General features: G+C 40.0%; 1 protein-coding gene across 1 annotated transcript in view; it reads left to right on the top strand.

Moving 5' to 3' along the window:
* Positions 1-13,891, top strand: part of WDHD1 (WD repeat and HMG-box DNA binding protein 1) — a 90,865-nt gene extending 76,974 nt beyond the window's left edge. The window contains exons 21-25 of the mRNA XM_011961977.1: positions 4,246-4,289; positions 4,674-4,844; positions 6,365-6,495; positions 10,619-10,757; positions 13,103-13,891. Coding sequence (XP_011817367.1) covers positions 4,246-4,289; positions 4,674-4,844; positions 6,365-6,495; positions 10,619-10,757; positions 13,103-13,303 — 686 coding nt within the window. The 3' untranslated portion in view covers positions 13,304-13,891. The remainder of the gene's footprint in view (positions 1-4,245; positions 4,290-4,673; positions 4,845-6,364; positions 6,496-10,618; positions 10,758-13,102) is intronic.
* Positions 13,892-17,878: the final 3,987 nt, after the last annotated feature.

Genomic DNA, 17,878 nt, shown 5'->3' with positions numbered 1-17,878 from the left:
AAAAAAAAAAGGAGTTGAAAATAGTTGCATTCAGGGAGTGGGCCTGGGGGATAGAGAAGGTTGGAGTAGGGCCCTGCTGGCCTTTTGTCGGTGGGTAGCATAAACCTTGTAGTACCATTTGACTTTTTAAACTGTAGACATATGTTACTTTCATTTAAAAAATTAACTTAAAAAACATGTAGAATATGAAAAGAGCATATAACACATAGCTGTCATCTAGTCAGTGGTGGAGAATGGGTAGGGACTCCAAGGCAGACCTCATGGAGTATTTACAGCAGAGACCTGAAGGATGAATAATAGCAAGGCAAAGGTGTATGGGAACAGGAGCCGAAGAGAAGCATTGGACTTAAGGAAGAGTATGTGTGAAGTGAAGACTGCAAAAGGATGGTGTGAAAAGCTCAGAGAGCAAAGAGAAAGTGGTGCTGAAGGGTTTTGGAGTGATGGGCAGGAGCCAAGTCATGCAGATTTGTGTAGGCCATATTGAGGATTTTGGTCTTTTTTTTTTTTTTTTTTTTTTAATAGAGATGGGGTGTCACTCTGTTGTCCAGGCTGGTCTCAAACTCAAGCAGTTTGCTCACCTCCACATCCCAAAGTGTTGGACCTACAGGTGTGAGCCACCACACCTGGTCAGGATTTTGCTCTTTATTCTAAGGTCACTGAGAGACTGTTGGTTTTAAGCAGAGATATAGCATGGCAGACTGTGCTGAAGAAGAATAGACATACCCAGGCATGATGGCTCACGTCTGTAAACTCAGCATTTTGGGAGGCCAAGATGGAATGATCACTTGAGGCCAGACGTTTGAGACCAGCCTAGGGAACAGCGAAACCCTATCTCTACAAAAAGTAAAAAATAAAAATATTAGCCAGGCATGGTAGTGCACGCCGGTAGTCCCAGGTATTTGGGAGGCTGGTGCAGGAGGATATCTTGAGCCCAGGAGTTCGAGGGTGCAGTAGGCTATGGTTGCACCACTGCACTCCAGCCTGGGTGACAGAGCAAGACCCTGTATCAAAAAATAAGTAAATAGACCAGGCATGGGGGCTCACGCCTGTAATCTCAGCACTTTGGGAAGCCAAGGCAGGTGGAGCATTTGAGGTCAGGAGTTCAAGACCAGCCTGGCCAAAATGGTGAAACCATATCTCTATTAAAAATACAAAAAAAAAAAAAATCATGCCTGTAATCCCAGCTACTCGGGAGGCTGAGGCAGGAGAATTGCTTGAATCCACGAGGTGGGGGTTGCAGTAAGCGGAGATAATGCCACTGCACTCCACCCTGGGTGACAGAGTGAGACTTCATCTAAAAAAATAAGAGTAAGTAAATAAAAATTAAAAAATAAATAGACTACAGAGGCAGTCCAGATGAGACTGAATAAGGGCCTGAGCTAAGGTGATGATGGTGATGTTAGAAAGAATGGGCAGAATTGGAGAGCTATTTCTGAAGATGATGAAGAGTGTGTAGGAGTTCAGGGCATAAAGAATGATTCAGTTTCTTATAATAGAAGAAAAACTTAAGCACATTTAAATCTTACAGGATTAATTTGAGTGTTCCGTGATTCATGAATCAGGGAGGCACCAAAGCGCAAAGGGCTAGCACTCTGCCAGGAGAGACAAAAGGGGAAACTTCTATAAAGTATTTTCAGAAACAAGATAAATAAAACAAGTCTTATTGGCTAGATGGAGAGTTTTTTTTGTTGTTGTTGTTTTGTGGGGATGGGGGGATACAGGGTATCTTGCTTTCACTCAGACTGGAGTAGAGTTGGAATGCACTGATGCAGTCCTAACTCACTACAGCCTTGAACTTGTATGCTCAAGTGATCCTCCTGCCTCACCCTACTGAGTAGCTATGACTACAGTTGTGCATCACCATATTTGGTTAATTTTTTGTGTGTACTTTTTGTAGAGAGAGGGGCTCGCTTTGTTGCTGAGGCTGGTCTGGAACTCCTGGGCTTAAGCGACTCTCCTGCCTTAGCCTCCCAAAGTTCTGGGATTATAGGCACAAGTGGCCATGCTCAGCTGGAAAGTTAGTTAGTTCCTCCTTCCCTCCCTCCCTCTCTCCTTTCCTCCCTCCCTCCCTCCCTTCCTTCCTTCCTCCCTTCCTTCCTTCCTCCCTCCCTCCCTCTGTCCCTTCTTCCCTCCTTCCCTCCTCTTTTTTTTTCCCCCAGGGTCTGACTCTGTCACCCAGGTTAGAGTGCAGTAGCATGATTATGACTCACTGCAGCCTCAACCTCCCAGACCTAAGCGATCTTTCCACCTCAGCCTCCCAAGTAGCTGGGACCATAGGCATGTGTCACCATGTCTGGCTAGTTTTGTTTTGGTTTGGGGTTTTTGTTTTGTTTTGTTTTTTGTTTTTATAGAGACAGGGTCTCTCCCTATGTTACCCAGGCTGGTCTTAAACTGGGCTCAAGCAGTCCTCCCTCCTCAGCCTCCCAAAGTGCTGGGATTACAGGCATGAGCCACCATGCCAGGAAAGCTCTTAATTAGAGATTAGTTTGTTAACACTGGCTTGAGTACTTAAGTGAATGATGGTGCCATTTCCTAAGTCAGGAAACACTAGGGAAAAGCAGATTTAGAGAGGAAGATGATGAATAAGGTAAGTAGAATGTAAGTAAGGTAAGTAGAATGTCATGAAGACAGATATTTGAATCAGGAGCTCAGGAAACTATTCTGGTCAAGAGATACAAAGTGAAAATCATTGGCATAAGTATAGCAATTTAAACCATGGGCATGGGGAAGCAAGCATTGGGGGAGAATGTAAAGCAAGAAGAAAAATGAGCTTAGGACTAGGGAATCTCCAACATTTGAGCATCAGGTAGAGGAAGAGGAGGAACCAACTATTGGAAGACAATGAGTCCACAGGTCCAGAGGAAGGAACTAAGTCAGGGAATGCAGTATCTCAGAAGTCAAGAGAGGACAAAGTATCAAGAAGAAAGGAACAGTCAGCTATGTGGGATGCCACTGATAGAGCAAATAAGGTGACTGAAAGGTATCTACCAGATTTGACCATGTAGAGATCATTGAGGACCTTAGCAAGAGGAGATTCCGTAGGGTAGTAGGGCTGGAAGTGCTATATTGTATGGAGGAATGTATGGGTGGTAAGGAAATGATAATAGTGTCAACAGCTCTTGGAAAAATTTGGCTGGATGACTGGGCACGGTGGCTCATGCTTGTAATCCCAGCGCTGTGGGAGGCCAAGGCAGACGGATCACCTGAGGTCAGGAGTTCAAGACCAGCCTGGCCAACATGGTGAAACCCTGTCTTTACTAAAAATACAAAAATTAGCCAGGCGTGGTAGCAGACGCCTATAATCCCAGCTACTCGGGAGGCTGAGACAGTAGAATCGCCTGAACCTGAGAGGTGGACGTTGCAGTGAGCCAAGATCGCACCATCGCTCTCCAGTTTGGGCAACAAGAGTGAGACTGTCTCAAAAAAAAAAAAAAAATTGGCTGGATGGAGGAGACGAGAGAAAATGATGACTGGAAGGAATGTAGGGTAGAGAAGGTTTGGTTTTTGTTTCTTTTTAAGTTGGGAAACTTTAGGGGCCAATAAATAGGGAAAAGTCAAAGATGTAGGCTGTCAAGAAACTTGATAGGTCAGGTTTTCTGACAAAGCAGGAGGGCATGGGATACAGAACACAAGTAAAGGGATTACTAACCTTAGCTCAGACTAGCCACCGCCTCTTCTGCAGTAACAGGAGAAAAAGATCTGTATATACTGAATATGTTTCATAGTGCCACATTAGGATAGTTCACATTTAATAGCTTTTATTTTGGCTTAGAAGTAGGAAAAAGGGTGTCTGTTGTTAATAGTTTTTAAAAGTTGCAAAATACATTTATTTTCATTTAATGGGGATTAAAATATTCTGTCTAGGCTGGGCACGGTGGCTCAAACCGGTAATCCCAGCACTTTGGGAGGCCAAGACGGGTGAATCACGAGGTCAGGAGATCGAGACCATCCTGGCTAACACGGTGAAACCCCGTCTCTACTAAAAGATACAAAAAATTAGCCGGGCGAGGTGGCGGGTGCCTGTAGTCCCAGCTACCAGGGAGGCTGAGGCAGGAGAATGGCGTGAACCCGGGAGGGCAGAGCTTGCAGTGAGCTGAGATCTGGCCACTGCACTCCAGCCCGGGCGACAGAGCGAGACTCCGTCTCAAAAAAAAAAAAAAAAAAAAATATTCTTTCTAGTGTTATAGATGTCAGAAGTCATCTATTTTCTACCATTATTAAGCAAGGGTTTCTTTTTTGTGAAAGGTGCAGTTACCTTTAGCAGCCAAGGACGAGTAAATCCCTTTAAGGTAAAGTCTTCCAAGTGATGTTTTATATTATTTAAATGCATATCTATACAAAGAAGTATTTCCAAATGATGAGATGACTCTCCCCAGACTTGGAGGCATGAAAGACTGATCTGTGTGGAAACAGAAGAAAGCAGCACTTGGGCTGAGAGTTGTCTTTTCTACTTACCTTCTAAGTACCTATGGTTTTGAAAGATACCTCTGTCTTTCTTGGGGATGTGGTATTTGGGAATATATGTATCATTCTTAATTTGGATTGTACCAAATGTATTTAGTTCTAAAGATGAGATGGCAATACAAACTTAACAGAAATTTCAAGAAAAAATAAGTCTCTTGGGATATTTTTCTTCTTTAAACATAAAGTGCTAACACTAGTTTGCTCTTTAGATATCAGCCAGTTCCAAAGAACCAGCCATGTCAATGAATTCAGCACGTTCAACTAATATTTTAGACAATATGGGCAAATCATCCAAGAAATCCACTGCGCTTAATCGAACTACAAATAATGAAAAGTCTCCCATTATAAAGCCTCTGATTCCAAAGCCAAAGCCTAAGCAGGTACTGTTTCAGCTACCCTCATCTGCAGTAAGCAGCATGAGATCTGTTTGTCTTCAGTTTTGTTCACTGTTTCAGATATAGGATAGGAGGTTATGATTGTTTACAATTGTCTTGTTAGGGAAGTGGGTTCAATTCTGTTTTTGCACCTGGGCACGGTGGCACACACCTGTAGTCCCAGCTACTCAGGAGGCTGAGGTGGGAGGATCACTTGAGCCCAGGAGTTTGAGTCCAGTCTGGGAAACTATAAGAGATACCCCATCTGAAAAAAACAAACCCCAAAACAGTTGTGTTTTTGCTTCAGAATCACTCCCTCTTCTGCCTCATGAGTTGTTACACACTTTGTAGCAGACTCTGACTTCCATGACCACTGTCCTGCTCCCTCCGTCTTTTTTGAGACAGAGGCTCACTCTGTCACCCAGGCTGGCTGGAGTGCAGTGTCAGGATCTCAGCTCGCTGCAGCCTCTGTCTCCTGGGTTCAAGCAATTCTCATGCCTCAGCCTCCTGAGCAGCTGGGATTACAGGGGCCTGCCACCATGCCCAGCTAATATTGGTAATTTTAGTAGAGATGGGGTTTCAGCATGATGGCCAGACTGGTCTCGAACTCCTGGCCTCAAGTGATCCACCTACCTCAGCCTCCCAAAGTGCTGGGATTACAGGCATGAGCCACCACACCCAGCCTGTCCTGCCCCCCTCCTTGTTTTTATAGAATCACTTTTTAAAAATGTATACACTCAGACCCCAGAAGCTCAGACATTTATCTGTATTTTTATTAAAATCACCCAGATAGTTCTGATGTATATTCTTATTTACTATTATTCATAGTAAATATTAATTTACTATTATTTACTATTATTTAATAGTGACTGATACTGTACATGGCCCTAATTTTTCCTTGTTGCGAATCCTGATTTTTCCACTCTCATAATTATTTGATCCCGGATTTGTCATCAGTAAAATAGATATATTGTTTATCTTTTCTATTTCATAAAATTGTATTCACTTAGAAAACATGGAATTTAGGCCAGGCGTAGTGGTTCATGCCTATAATCCCAGCACTTTGGGAGGCTGAGGCGGGTGGATCACACAAGGTCAGGAGTTCAAGACTAGCCTGGCCAAGATGGTGAAACTCCGTCTATACTACAAATACAAAAAATTAGCCGGGCAGGTGGCAGGCGCCTGTAATTCCAGCTACTCGGGAGGCTGAGGCAGGAGAACCACTTGAACTCAGGGCAGAGGTTGCAGTGAGCCGAGATCGCGCCACTGCACTCCAGCCTGGGCGACAGAGTGAGACTCCATCTCAAAAAAAAAAAAAGAAAAAAAGAAAACATGGAATCTGAAGTATACTTTTTTGGTTTTGCATGTGTTTGCCTATTTATTTACAACTAAGAACTCAAGATTTCACGTGTTAGTATAAGAATTCTCAATAATTATAGATGTTTCTTCACATTTTTCAGAACTTGCTTACAAAACATATAAAATTATACTAGATGTTATTGCAGTGTTCACGTTTGTTTTTATAGGCATCTGCAGCATCCTATTTCCAGAAAAGAAATTCTCAAACTAATAAAACTGAGGAAGTGAAAGAAGAAAATCCTAAAAATGTATTATCTGAAACCCCAGCTATATGTCCTCAAAACACTGAAAACCAAAGGTCAGTACATAGAGAAATTTAGCATGCAGTGACCAAGTATAAAAAGTGTACAGTAGCAGCAATACAAAATTATGCAATGCTGTTATTCCTTAATACAAATAATACATTGGCATTGGTAGTAGGCATTCTGGACACTTGTGGCTTTAAGGAAGCCACAGATATTAATGTCTATTTACAATATTTATTAAAATATGCTTTAGTAAATTGTATATTTTTAAATTGTAGATATATTTTATTAGGACATGTTTTATAATTAATTTTTTGTTTGTTTTTAAATAGTTTAATGGGAAGAAACAACAAAAGATACAGAAAGAAGTATATTAATAAGTAGTTTCATCCAACTAGTTTCTGTCTCCAAAACCAATCACTGCAACAAGTTTCTTGTGGAACTTTCCAAAATTTTTCTGTTTATGTGCAAATACCTATTTGTCCATTTTTTGTTTCACACATTATTCTGTACCTTACTTTTTTCACTTAACAATAGCTTTTGCAGCTTATTTTCTATTACTACATAAAGAACTTCTTTATAGTGGCTGGGCACTCAGGAGGCTGAGGCAGGAGAATTGCTTGAACCCAGGAGACGGAGGCTGCAATGAGCCAAGATTGTGCCACTGCACTCCAGTCTACGTGACAGAGTGAGACTCCTTCTCAGAAAAAACAAAAAGAAAAGAATAGTCACAGTTTCATTTTTGCCATAATATATCTTATTTTTCTCATGCTGAGCAGTCCAACGAGAAAAATAATAATAAAATAAAGTATATCTTATTTTCCTAATAACTTTATATGAACCAGTTTAATTTGAGGGAGTGGCTGTGGTTTTCACATTTCCTGTTTTGTTCTGAATTTAATGTAGGTCTTAAGCAATGAAAATTTTATTTAAGAAAATTGATAGGCCGGCCGTAGTGGCTCATGCTTTTTTTCAGCCTAACTTTCTTTTTTTTCACTCTTGTTGCCCATACTGCAGTGCAGTGGCACAATCTCGGCTCACCACAACCTCTGCCTCCGGGTTCAAGTGATTCTCTTGCCTCAGCCTCCTGAGTAGCTGGGATTACAGGCATGCGCCTCTACGCCCTTCTAATTTTGTATTTTTAGTAGAGACGGGGTTTCTCCATGTTGGTCAGGCTGGTCTTGAACTCCTGACCTCAGGGGATCCACCCGCCTTGGCCTTCCAAAGCACAGGAATTACAGGTGTGAGCCACCATGCCCCGCCTGCCTAATGCTTTTTTTGAGACAGTCTTGCTCAGTCACCAGGGCTGGAGCGCACTGGTGCAATCTCAGCTCTCTGCAACCTCCACCTCCTGGGTTCAAGCGATTATCATGCCTCAGCCTCCTGAGTAGCTGGGATTACAGGTGTGTGCCACCATGCCTGCTAATTTTGTTATTTTTTGGTAGAGATGGAGTTTTGCCACATTGACCAGGCTGGTCTCAAACTCTTGGCCTCAAGTGATCTGCCCACCTCAGCTTCCCAAAGTGCTGGGATTACAGGTGTGAGCCACCACACCTGGCCAAGCCTAACACTTTGGAAGGCCAGTATGGTCAGATAGCTTCAGCCCAGGAGATTGAAACGAGCCTGGGCAATGTAGGGAGACCCCGTCTCTACCAAAGTTTTAAAATCAGCCAGGTATGGTGGCACGTGCCTGTAGTCCCAGCTACCTGGAAGTCTGAGGTGGGAGGATTGCTTGAGCCCAGGAATTTGAGGTGGCAGTGAGCTGATTATACCACTGCACTCCAGCCTGGGCGACAAAGCAAGACCCTGTCTCTTGAAACAACAACAAAGAAGATTGATAATTTAATTTTTCATACTATCAGTTGGTTGTACATAAAACTTTTTGAAATTTTAAGGAATTACGACTATTAAAACTAATATTTTTCACAGATGTTGATATACTAAATCAGAAATGTCCAATTTTAGCCAGGTGCACTCTTTTAGTCCCAGCTACTTAGAAGGTTGAGGCAGAAGGGTTGCTTAAGCCCAGAAGTTTGTGGCCAGCCTGGGCAACATAGTGAGACTCACATCTCTTTAAAAAACAAAAAAAGAAAGAAATGTTCAAGTTTGGTTTTCTTTTTAAAAATAGCTGTTTAGAAGCAGAAGATTGCAGGCTGTTAGGTAGATTTGTGACATTGCTCCAAGTTTCATTAAAATGGGTCTTCATTAATTTTTGGAAATTCAGGAACCTTTGTTATAACTTCATTTTTACTTGTTTTGATTTGTTCTGTTATTTTTCTGGAAATCGGTTTACGTTAAGATTACTTAAAATTTGCATATTTTCAGAAATTAGGGCAAGTGGTTATGGTCATACTAGTAATTTTTTAATAAAATGTTTTTAACTTTAAAAAGTTTAGGCCAGGCACGGTGGCTCAAGCCTGTAATCCCAGCACTTTGGGAGGCTGAGATGGGCGGATCACGGGTTCAGGAGATCGAGACCATCCTGGCTAACACGGTGAAACCCTGTTTCTACTAAAAATACAAAAAATTAGCTGGGAGTGGTGGCAGGAACCTGTAGTCCCAGCTACTCAGGAGACTGAGGCAGGAGAATGGCGTGAACCCGGGAGGCGGAGCTTGCAGTGAGCCGAGATTACGCCACTGCACTCCAGCCTGGGCGAGAGAGCGGGACTCTGTCTCAAAAAAATAAATAAATAAATAAAAATTTAAAAAGTTTAGACTTGTTATTTAGGATTCATTTAGGTTCATCCTAGTGAGGGGTGTATGACTGGTGGGTTAAACATAAGAGACTCTGGGCCGGGCACAGTGGCTCACACCTGTAATCCTAGCACTTTGGGAGGCTGAGGTGGGTGGATCACAAGGTCAGGAGTTCAAGACTTGCCTGGCCAATATGGTGAAACCCTGTTTCTACTAAAATTACAAAAATTAGCTGGGTGTGGTGGTGCGTGCCTGTAGTCCCAGCTGTTCGGGAGGCTGAGGCAGGAGAATCACATGAACCCAGAAGGTGGAGGTTGCAGTGAGCTGAAATGGAGCCACTGCACTCCAGCCTGGGGGAAAGAATGAGACTCCGTCTATGTAAAAAAACAAAACCATAGACTCTGTAGTCAAATTGCCTGGTTGTTGAATCCCAGGTCTGAGTTTTACTGTTTGTGTAACCTGGGATAAGTTATTTCACCTCTCTGAGCCTCCCTTTTCTCACTTATGGAATGGAGATAATAATTGTATCTATCTCATAGTGTTATTGTCATTTAAATGATGTATTATACATAAAGCTTTTAGAATAGTGCCTAGTAGATAGTAAGTGATCAGTAAATGTTAAATATTTGCATTAAACCTTCACTTGTGTAACTTAAAGACAATTTGTGTCATTAGTGGAATCTAATGAAATGTACAAATGTGCTGTATCTATGCTTCACCTAATGCTGATGCAGGTCAGCTCTGAGAGCAAGGGTGAGGTGATGGGAAAGGGACTTGAGAAAAGTAGTGAGGAATTCAAATAGCTGGTTTGGGGAAATAGAAAAAGAGCGTACCAAGGACACGTGGAAGAATTTTACCAGGCCACAAGGGCTAAGTGAGGTTGGAGACCTTGAGCCTGTCAACATTCATTAAAAAGTTGAAAGTACAGAGTTCATGGTTGGTACACTTGGAAAATACAAATGCAAGTGATCCTTTTGAATTTACCTTACAAAGGATTTTCCAGTTCATTGATCCTGCAGTCTCTAGGCAGTTTAAAGTAATATGAGGCCAGTCACGGTGGCTTATGCCTGTAATCCCAGCACTTTGGGAAGCCAAGGTGGGCAGATCGCTTGAGGTCAGGAGTTTGAGACCAGCCTGACCAACATGGTGAAACCCCATACAAAAAATTTGCCGGATGTGGTGGCGCATGCCTGTAATCCCAGCTACCTGGGAGGCTGAGGCAGGAGAATCGCTTGAACCCAGGAGGCGGAGGTTGCAGTGAGCTGAGATCGCACCATTGCACTCCAGCCTGGGTGACAGAGTGAGACTCCGTCTCAAAAAAAAAAAAAAAAAACGTAATATGAATATTAACAAGTGTAACTGTGTCTTCCTTATTTTACATAATAGATGTCAAAGATTTATGGTTGATTACTAACTTAAAATCATAAGGCACTTTAAACTCTGTATTAAGTATAAAATATTTTCACATAATTGTGATTTTAGGCCAAAGACTGGGTTCCAGATGTGGCTAGAAGAAAATAGAAGTAATATTTTGTCTGACAATCCTGACTTTTCAGATGAAGCAGACATAATAAAAGAAGGAATGATTCGGTTTAGAGTATTGTCAACTGAAGAAAGAAAGGTAAGGATAATTGTGCCAAGATTGAGATCTTAGTGAATTCCCAGATTTAAAAAATTATTATAGAAATGCCTTTTGGCCGGGTGTGGTGTCTTATGCCTGTAATCCTAGCACATTGGGAGGCCAAGGCGGGAGAATCACTTGAGCTCAGGAGTTTGTGACCAGCCTGGGCAACATAATGAGACCTTATCTCTAATAATAATAATAATAATAATAATAATAATAATCTCTAATAATAATAATAACAACAACAACGATAATAACAATCATGATAACTTTAAAAAAAAAAAAGGAAAAACCTTTTTCTGTTTTTGGAAACTGAATACATCCACCAAACTTTTTTTGAAAGAGTTTGTCATATATGTCGTAATATGGATAGGTAGTAATTATTATGTAATGGTGGTGGGTTTTTTGTTTTGTTTTTGTTTGAGGCAGGTCTTGTTTTTTCATCCAGGCAGGAGTGTCATGGTGTGATCACGGCTCACTACCACCTCGACCTCCTGGGCTCAAGCAATTATCCTCTTTTTTTTTCTATAGAGACAAGCTCTCACTGTGTTGCCCAGCCTGGATGATTAATTTTTTGACAGTTTACGGTTTTAATTTCTATAAGTTCCTGTATGTTTTAAGTTAGGAGAATGCCCCAAGAAAAGATACATTTGTTAAAAATCAAAAGTGTCAAGCTGAGTTCATTGGCTCAAGCCTGTAATCCTAGCACTTTGGGAGGCCAAGGCAGGAGGATCTGTTGAGCCCAGGAGTTTGAGACCAGCCTAGACAACATAGTGATACCCCATCTCTACAAAACATTTAAAAATTAGCCTGGCATGGTGGCACACACCTGTAGTCCCAGTTACTCAGGAGGCTGAGGTAGGAAGATCACTTACTTGAGCCCAGGAGGTCAAGGCTGCAGTGGGCCGTGATTGTGCCACTGCACTCCAGCATGGGTGACAGAGTGAGACCATGTCTCAAGGGGTAAAAAAAATTAATAAGTGAAAATGAATTCACATTTTTTTAATACTACTTTAGGGTTCTTGCAAGCAGAATTTTAAAAAATTCTATCTACTTACACATTGGATACTACATGAGACTATTCCTTTTGGGAAAAAGACTGGTGTTCAGTTCCAGCCTTTGACATGGAAATTAGGACAGGTGTCTGGCTTGCTTCTCATGAACTGCCATGTGAAGGAAGGAAGGAGCAATCTCTCTGTTAGAAGCGGAAGGAATGTGTGTGGTGTACCAGTTAAATCCTCAGGTTTCACTTCCCCAGGAATGGCAGGGCGCAGCACAGGCACCTAGTAACATAGATACTTGCTTTGGTAAATTGGGTTTTATGAAAATGGTGTTGTGTAATGAAGAAGCCAGAAACTGGTCTAAACACCTTTAGCATCATTTAGAACCTCATTTACAATTTTATGTTTCTCATTTGTTGTTCGATAAAATGGCATCTAAATAAATAAGACCTTACACCGCAAAAAAGGAAGAGACTTGGCAAAGGCTGTGATTGTGTTTTTGAATACTTAAAAATGTAGTCAATGTTCTTAAGGTAAACCGTAAACATTTACTTAAATCCAGTTTATTAATGTGAGAAATTCTACAGCTTGAAGAGCCCTTGAAATGGCCAGGGAAATAAAGTAGGAGCGGGGAACTCTTATAGATTAAAAGAGATTTAAGAGACAGATGAAATGAGTGGACCTTATCTGGCTCTTGCTAAGTGAATAAAAACCAAACCCCAAAGAATATATACTCGTTTATATAACATTCCTGAAATGATAACGTGATCAGGATGGAGAATAGAGTAGTGGTTGCCAGAGGTTGCAGTCGGAGTTGGGGCTTGGGGAAGCGGTTCTGTATTTTGACTGTGGTGGTAAACAAACAAACCTACAATAAAATTAAATACATACACCCAAATGAGTAGAAGTAAAATGGGATTGTTTCAATGTCAGTTCCCTATAGTTGTGATTGTTGGGCAATAGTTTTGCAAAATGTTACCACTAGGGAAAACTGGGTCAAGGCTACACAGGATTTTTCTGTATTATTTCATACAACTGCATGTGAAACTGCAATTATCTTAGAATAAAAAGTTTCGTTTTTAAATAGTACTGTAATTATAGTATTTGCAACTATATGGTTAATATAAGCAAAGCTTAGATTGAGATATAAAAGTAGTACAAATGTTTAATGTGCTCTGCATTTAAGTAATAAAAGATTTGTTAACAATGAGAACACTTAATTCAAGTGCTACTTATTCTGCTTTATAGATAAAAATATTACCTGGAAAAGGAAATAAATCATTTACTTCTATTTGTTATTTCCTAAAAATATTTTCTTTTCACCCCTGCTATTTTACAAAGGCATGGGCTAACAAAGCCAAAGGAGAAATGGCAAGTGATGGAGCTGAAGCAAAGAAGCGCAACCGTGTGGTCGATGAAAGCGATGAAACAGAAAACCAGGAAGAAAAAACAAAAGAGAATCTGAATTTGCCTAAAAAGCAGAAACCTTTAGATTTTTCTACAAATCAGAAACTATCAGCTTTTGCATTTAAGCAGGAGTAAAGGAAGAAAGTGACCCTAGGAAAGTAATGGATTTTTTTTACTCATCTTTGAATATAGACTTGAGTCTTTGGAAAACTCATTATATGTTTTTTAAAGAGTTTGAAGCAACTGTTTGTCTTTATAAGATAATGTAGTAATTATATCGGTGTAGGTAACAGGGCATATGTAAAGGCTATCATATTTGCAGATTACTCTGCCTCCAAATGCAGGGCCTTTCAGAGATGCATTGTGATTGTAATTACTGAGTTGAAGCCACAACCAATTTGAATTTGTTTCTTACCTTGAAAAATCATTAAAGCCAAGGTATTAAAACCTCTGTGCATTGATACCTTCTAGGGGTTTGGTTCATTTGGTTTTTGTCATGAACGAGGAAGGACAATAGTCCTCTTCCCAAGTGTGTTAGCATAGACTACTCTATATGTTTCTACTAGACCTAGGGGACCACGTCTTTTAATAACATTGGCCCTAAACATGTAAATAGTCTTGTAGGTGAGACTTTTTTTTTTGGAAATTTCTTCTTGTGTGGCTTTCAGTTGTCTGTTTGTATAGCCTGGATTTTTTTGAGATAAATGTAACTTTCTCATTTGTATATTTGTCTTGATATGGTCTTAATATTTTCTTTTCATGAAATGTATATATTTCTAGAAAATATATCTTATATTTACTACCATAATTTCTGCCACCACCCTCATCTTGCTCTGCATTATACACAGTAGAGAAGAACTGAAGACACTGCTGTGACAATATTGCAGTCCAAGGCATCATGTGCTCCTGGTGGGATACTCTGGTTATCAACATCAACAGTACTTTCCTGAGCAAGTCTTTGAAGGCTTGATAAGAGACCAAAGTCACGGAAAGTATTTAACTCTTCTTTTATATTGAACAAACAAGGTTTCATCATTTCATACATTTTTGGTTGTTCTAAGCAGAGACTAATACAAATGCAGCCACAAAAAGGCAGTATACTGGGGGTGGGAGGGAAAGAATCACATAAAATCAGCTGACTCAAAATTGAGGGTAGTTAATAGGTTGAAAGGGAAAAAGTATGTTGAAAATTTAGACATAAAGGAGCCAAGAATATTCCTTATCCCATGATGGTTAAGGTAGGAAGAATACATTTTTGATTTTTTAATTAGTAGCTGATATCAGAGACATGATAGCACAGTGGATGTGAGCACAGATTCCAAAGCCAGACTACCTAGGTTCAAAGACCCACTTCTCTACCTACTACTAATAATTGGGTCATGTTGGGCTGGTGACCCAATTTCTAGCCTTTGTTCCCTCATCTGTAAAATGGATATAATGATAGTACCTACTTTATAAGTTGTTATGAGAATTAAATGAAATGAAAGCACTTAGTTTCTGACACATAATAATCTTTTATATAAATGTTAGGTTTTTTTGTTTTTTTTTTTTTGAGACGGAGTCTTGCTCTGTCGCCCAAGCTGGAGTGCAGTGGCCGGATCTCAGCTCACTGCAAGCTCCACCTTTCGGGTTGCCTCAGCCTCCCGAGTAGCTGGGACTATAGGCGCCCGCCACCTCGCCTGGCTAGTTTTTTGTATTTTTTTTTTTTAGTAGAGACGGGGTTTCACCATGTTAGCCAGGATGGTCTCGATCTCCTGACCTTGTGATCCGCCCGTCTCGGCCTCCCAAAGTGCTGGGATTACAGGCTTGAGCCACCGTGCCTGGCCAATGTTAGTTACTCTTCTGATAATGATGATGCTGTTACTTCATCTTGCTTTGTTATTAGGTTTGATTCTGAATACAAACTAATTTTGATTTCAAGATCTTAAGTAAAGATTTGTTTATAGTACATTGGAAAGCATTTTTGTAGACATGTATTTTGTTTTTGGTTCCTCAACTTGCTTTGTATATAGTTTATAATACCAGGTTGGTACAAAAGTAAATGCAGTTTCGCCATTTCAGTGGCAAAAACCGCGATTACTTTTGTGCCAGCCTAATGCTTAAGGGTATAATCTGTGTGTATTTCAGATTCATAGCAACCTGATAATACCAAGAATTTGCAAAAGGGTTTTTAATTCCCTACTTTAATTTGGCTGAAGGAAGGTTTTTGTGTTGACTCAGTTTAACTTACCAATCAGAACTTTGAAACCAAGAAACGTAATCCTTATTTCTCTGCTACATAATAGTAAACCTGTTTTTTTCCAGTGTTTTTTTTTTTTTCCCAGAGAATTGGGACTGAATAGTATGAAAGTGAAAATGGAAATAAATTAATATATTAATCATCATATCAATAATACTGCCTACTTGAGCTTATTGTCTACTATAGAAAATTGACATAATCTTAATTTTATTCTCCAAAAGCAAAAACTCCTCGGAGGAGGTTACTTTACAGATTTATTTCGGAGAGCAAGTGAATAGGCACTGGGGTTGTGTGCAACTCTGGGGACTGTGCTATGATCTGTAGCCTCCCATATCTGTTTAGCAGCCTGGGGTGAGTCACTGTCACTAACATGGAACAGATGCCAAGTAGTCCCGGGGACTTTGGACAAAAGGATGAGGCCCATTCATATAGAAAGCATCTTAATCAGTGACTGTTGGTCTTATGGGCCCTCTTTGTTTCCCATCTGTTTTATTATCAGAATATATAATTTTCCCCCAGGTTTTCATCTTGAATCTCTCAAACCTACAGAAAATTTGAAATTTGACAGTAAACACCCGTATATCCTTCCTCTAGTTCGTCTTATTGTTGACATTTTACCATGTATGTTTTATAGACAGGATTTTTTCTGAACCATTTGAAATATGCATATACTTCATCCCTCAGTATCCAGCATGTACCCTAAAAACAAAGATTTTCTTCTGCATAATTACAATACCATAATTACTCCAAAGAAATTTAACAGATGATGTTATTACATAGCCTGTATTTTATAATAAAATTTCCCTCAAAGTGCTGTTAGCCATTTTTACCCCCAGTTTAGGATCCATTCAAGAATCATGCATTATTTTTAATTATTAGAGGTACGGGGTTTTTGTTTTTTGTTTTTTGTTTTTTCAGACAGAGCCTCTCTCTGTCACCCAGGCTGAAGTGCAGTGGCACAATCACAACTCATTGTAGCCTTGACCTCCCTGGGCTCAGGTGATCCTCCTGCTTCAGCCCTAAGTAGCTGGGAATGTAGGCATTCAGTCCAGAATATACTAGTCTGATTTTTGAAATACCAATTTAAGCTTGTGGGGGCTGGCAGCCTGGAAGTTTTTATAGGGCTGACCAGCAGGGTAGAAACCAGGAAATCAAGGTCAGAGTTGATGTTGTAGAGTGAAATCAGCAGGGTGGGCTGGCAGGCTATCTTGAGGCAGGATGGCTAGTGAGGATACCTTCAAACAGAGGACCACATATTTTGATTCTACTTTTATGAAATGTTCAGAATGGGCAAATCTATAGAGACAGAAAGTAGATTGGTGGTTGCCTAGGACTGGGAGTTAGGGGGAAAGTGGGAGTGACTGATAATGAATACAGGGTTTCTTTTTGGAATGATGAAAATTTTCTAGAATCTTGTTTTAGATAGTGGTAGTTGTTGCATAATTATATGAATTTACTAAAAGCCGGGTGTGGTGACTCACACCTGTAATCCCAGCACTTTGGGAGGCTGAGGTGGGCGGATCATGAGGTCAACAGATCGATACCATCCTGGCCAACATGGTGAAACCCCATCTCTACTAAAAATACAAAAATTAGCTGGGCGTAGTGGTGTGTGCCTGTAGTCCCAGCTACTTGTGAGGCTGAAGCAGGAGAATGGCGTGAACCCAGGAGGCGGAGCTTGCAGTGAGTCAAGATCACCTGGCAACAGAGCAAGACTCCATCGCAAAAAAAAAAAAACAAAAAAAAATAATTGTATACTTTACATGAGTGAAAGTATGGTATATGAATTATGGCTCAATAAAGTTGTTACAGTAAAACTAACTCAAGAAAAAATAGAAAATCTGAATAGTCTATAACCAATTTTTAAAATCAGTCTATATTTAGAATTCTTTTCAAAAAGAAAACCACCAGGCTAGATGAATTTAAAATTCTATCACATAATGAAGTAAAATTTAAAGTCTTACATAATTGTGGAGTATAATGACAGTCATAATCTTGATATAAAATTTGACAAGGTTCAAGAAAGAAAAATTATAAACCAATCTCATTCATGAACATGGGATGAAAAATCTTAAGTGAAAGTTTTAGTAGGCCAGATCCAATAATGTATTAAAAAATACTATTCAGCTACCCCATTGGCTTAATCCTAAAGACACAAAATTGGTTTAACATTAGAAAGTCAATTAATGCTGATTAAAGCACAAAATTAAAGTGTTCTTTCACAAAAACATATATCTTGTTCAAAGAGATTTGTGCCATCTGGTTTATTTCTGTCACTATGGAATTAATTTTGTATGGCACTAGACCATAAGTCCCAAGGGCTTATAAACACACTGAAGTATTTTGATAAGGAGGATAGTAATATAAGCATAAATTTAAAATACTCCAACACTTGTTAGAAAGGGAATAATGCTGTTTCTTTACTTGTAAGTTGTATTTTACTTATCTGTGTTTATTTTAGACATAGGGTG

This window comes from Colobus angolensis, unplaced genomic scaffold (genome assembly GCF_000951035.1).
Source record: "Colobus angolensis palliatus isolate OR3802 unplaced genomic scaffold, Cang.pa_1.0 Scaffold57, whole genome shotgun sequence".
NCBI classification, from domain to species: domain Eukaryota; kingdom Metazoa; phylum Chordata; class Mammalia; order Primates; family Cercopithecidae; genus Colobus; species Colobus angolensis.
Note: the sequence above shows the minus strand (reverse complement) of the source record. Positions and strands in the feature narration are given on the sequence as shown.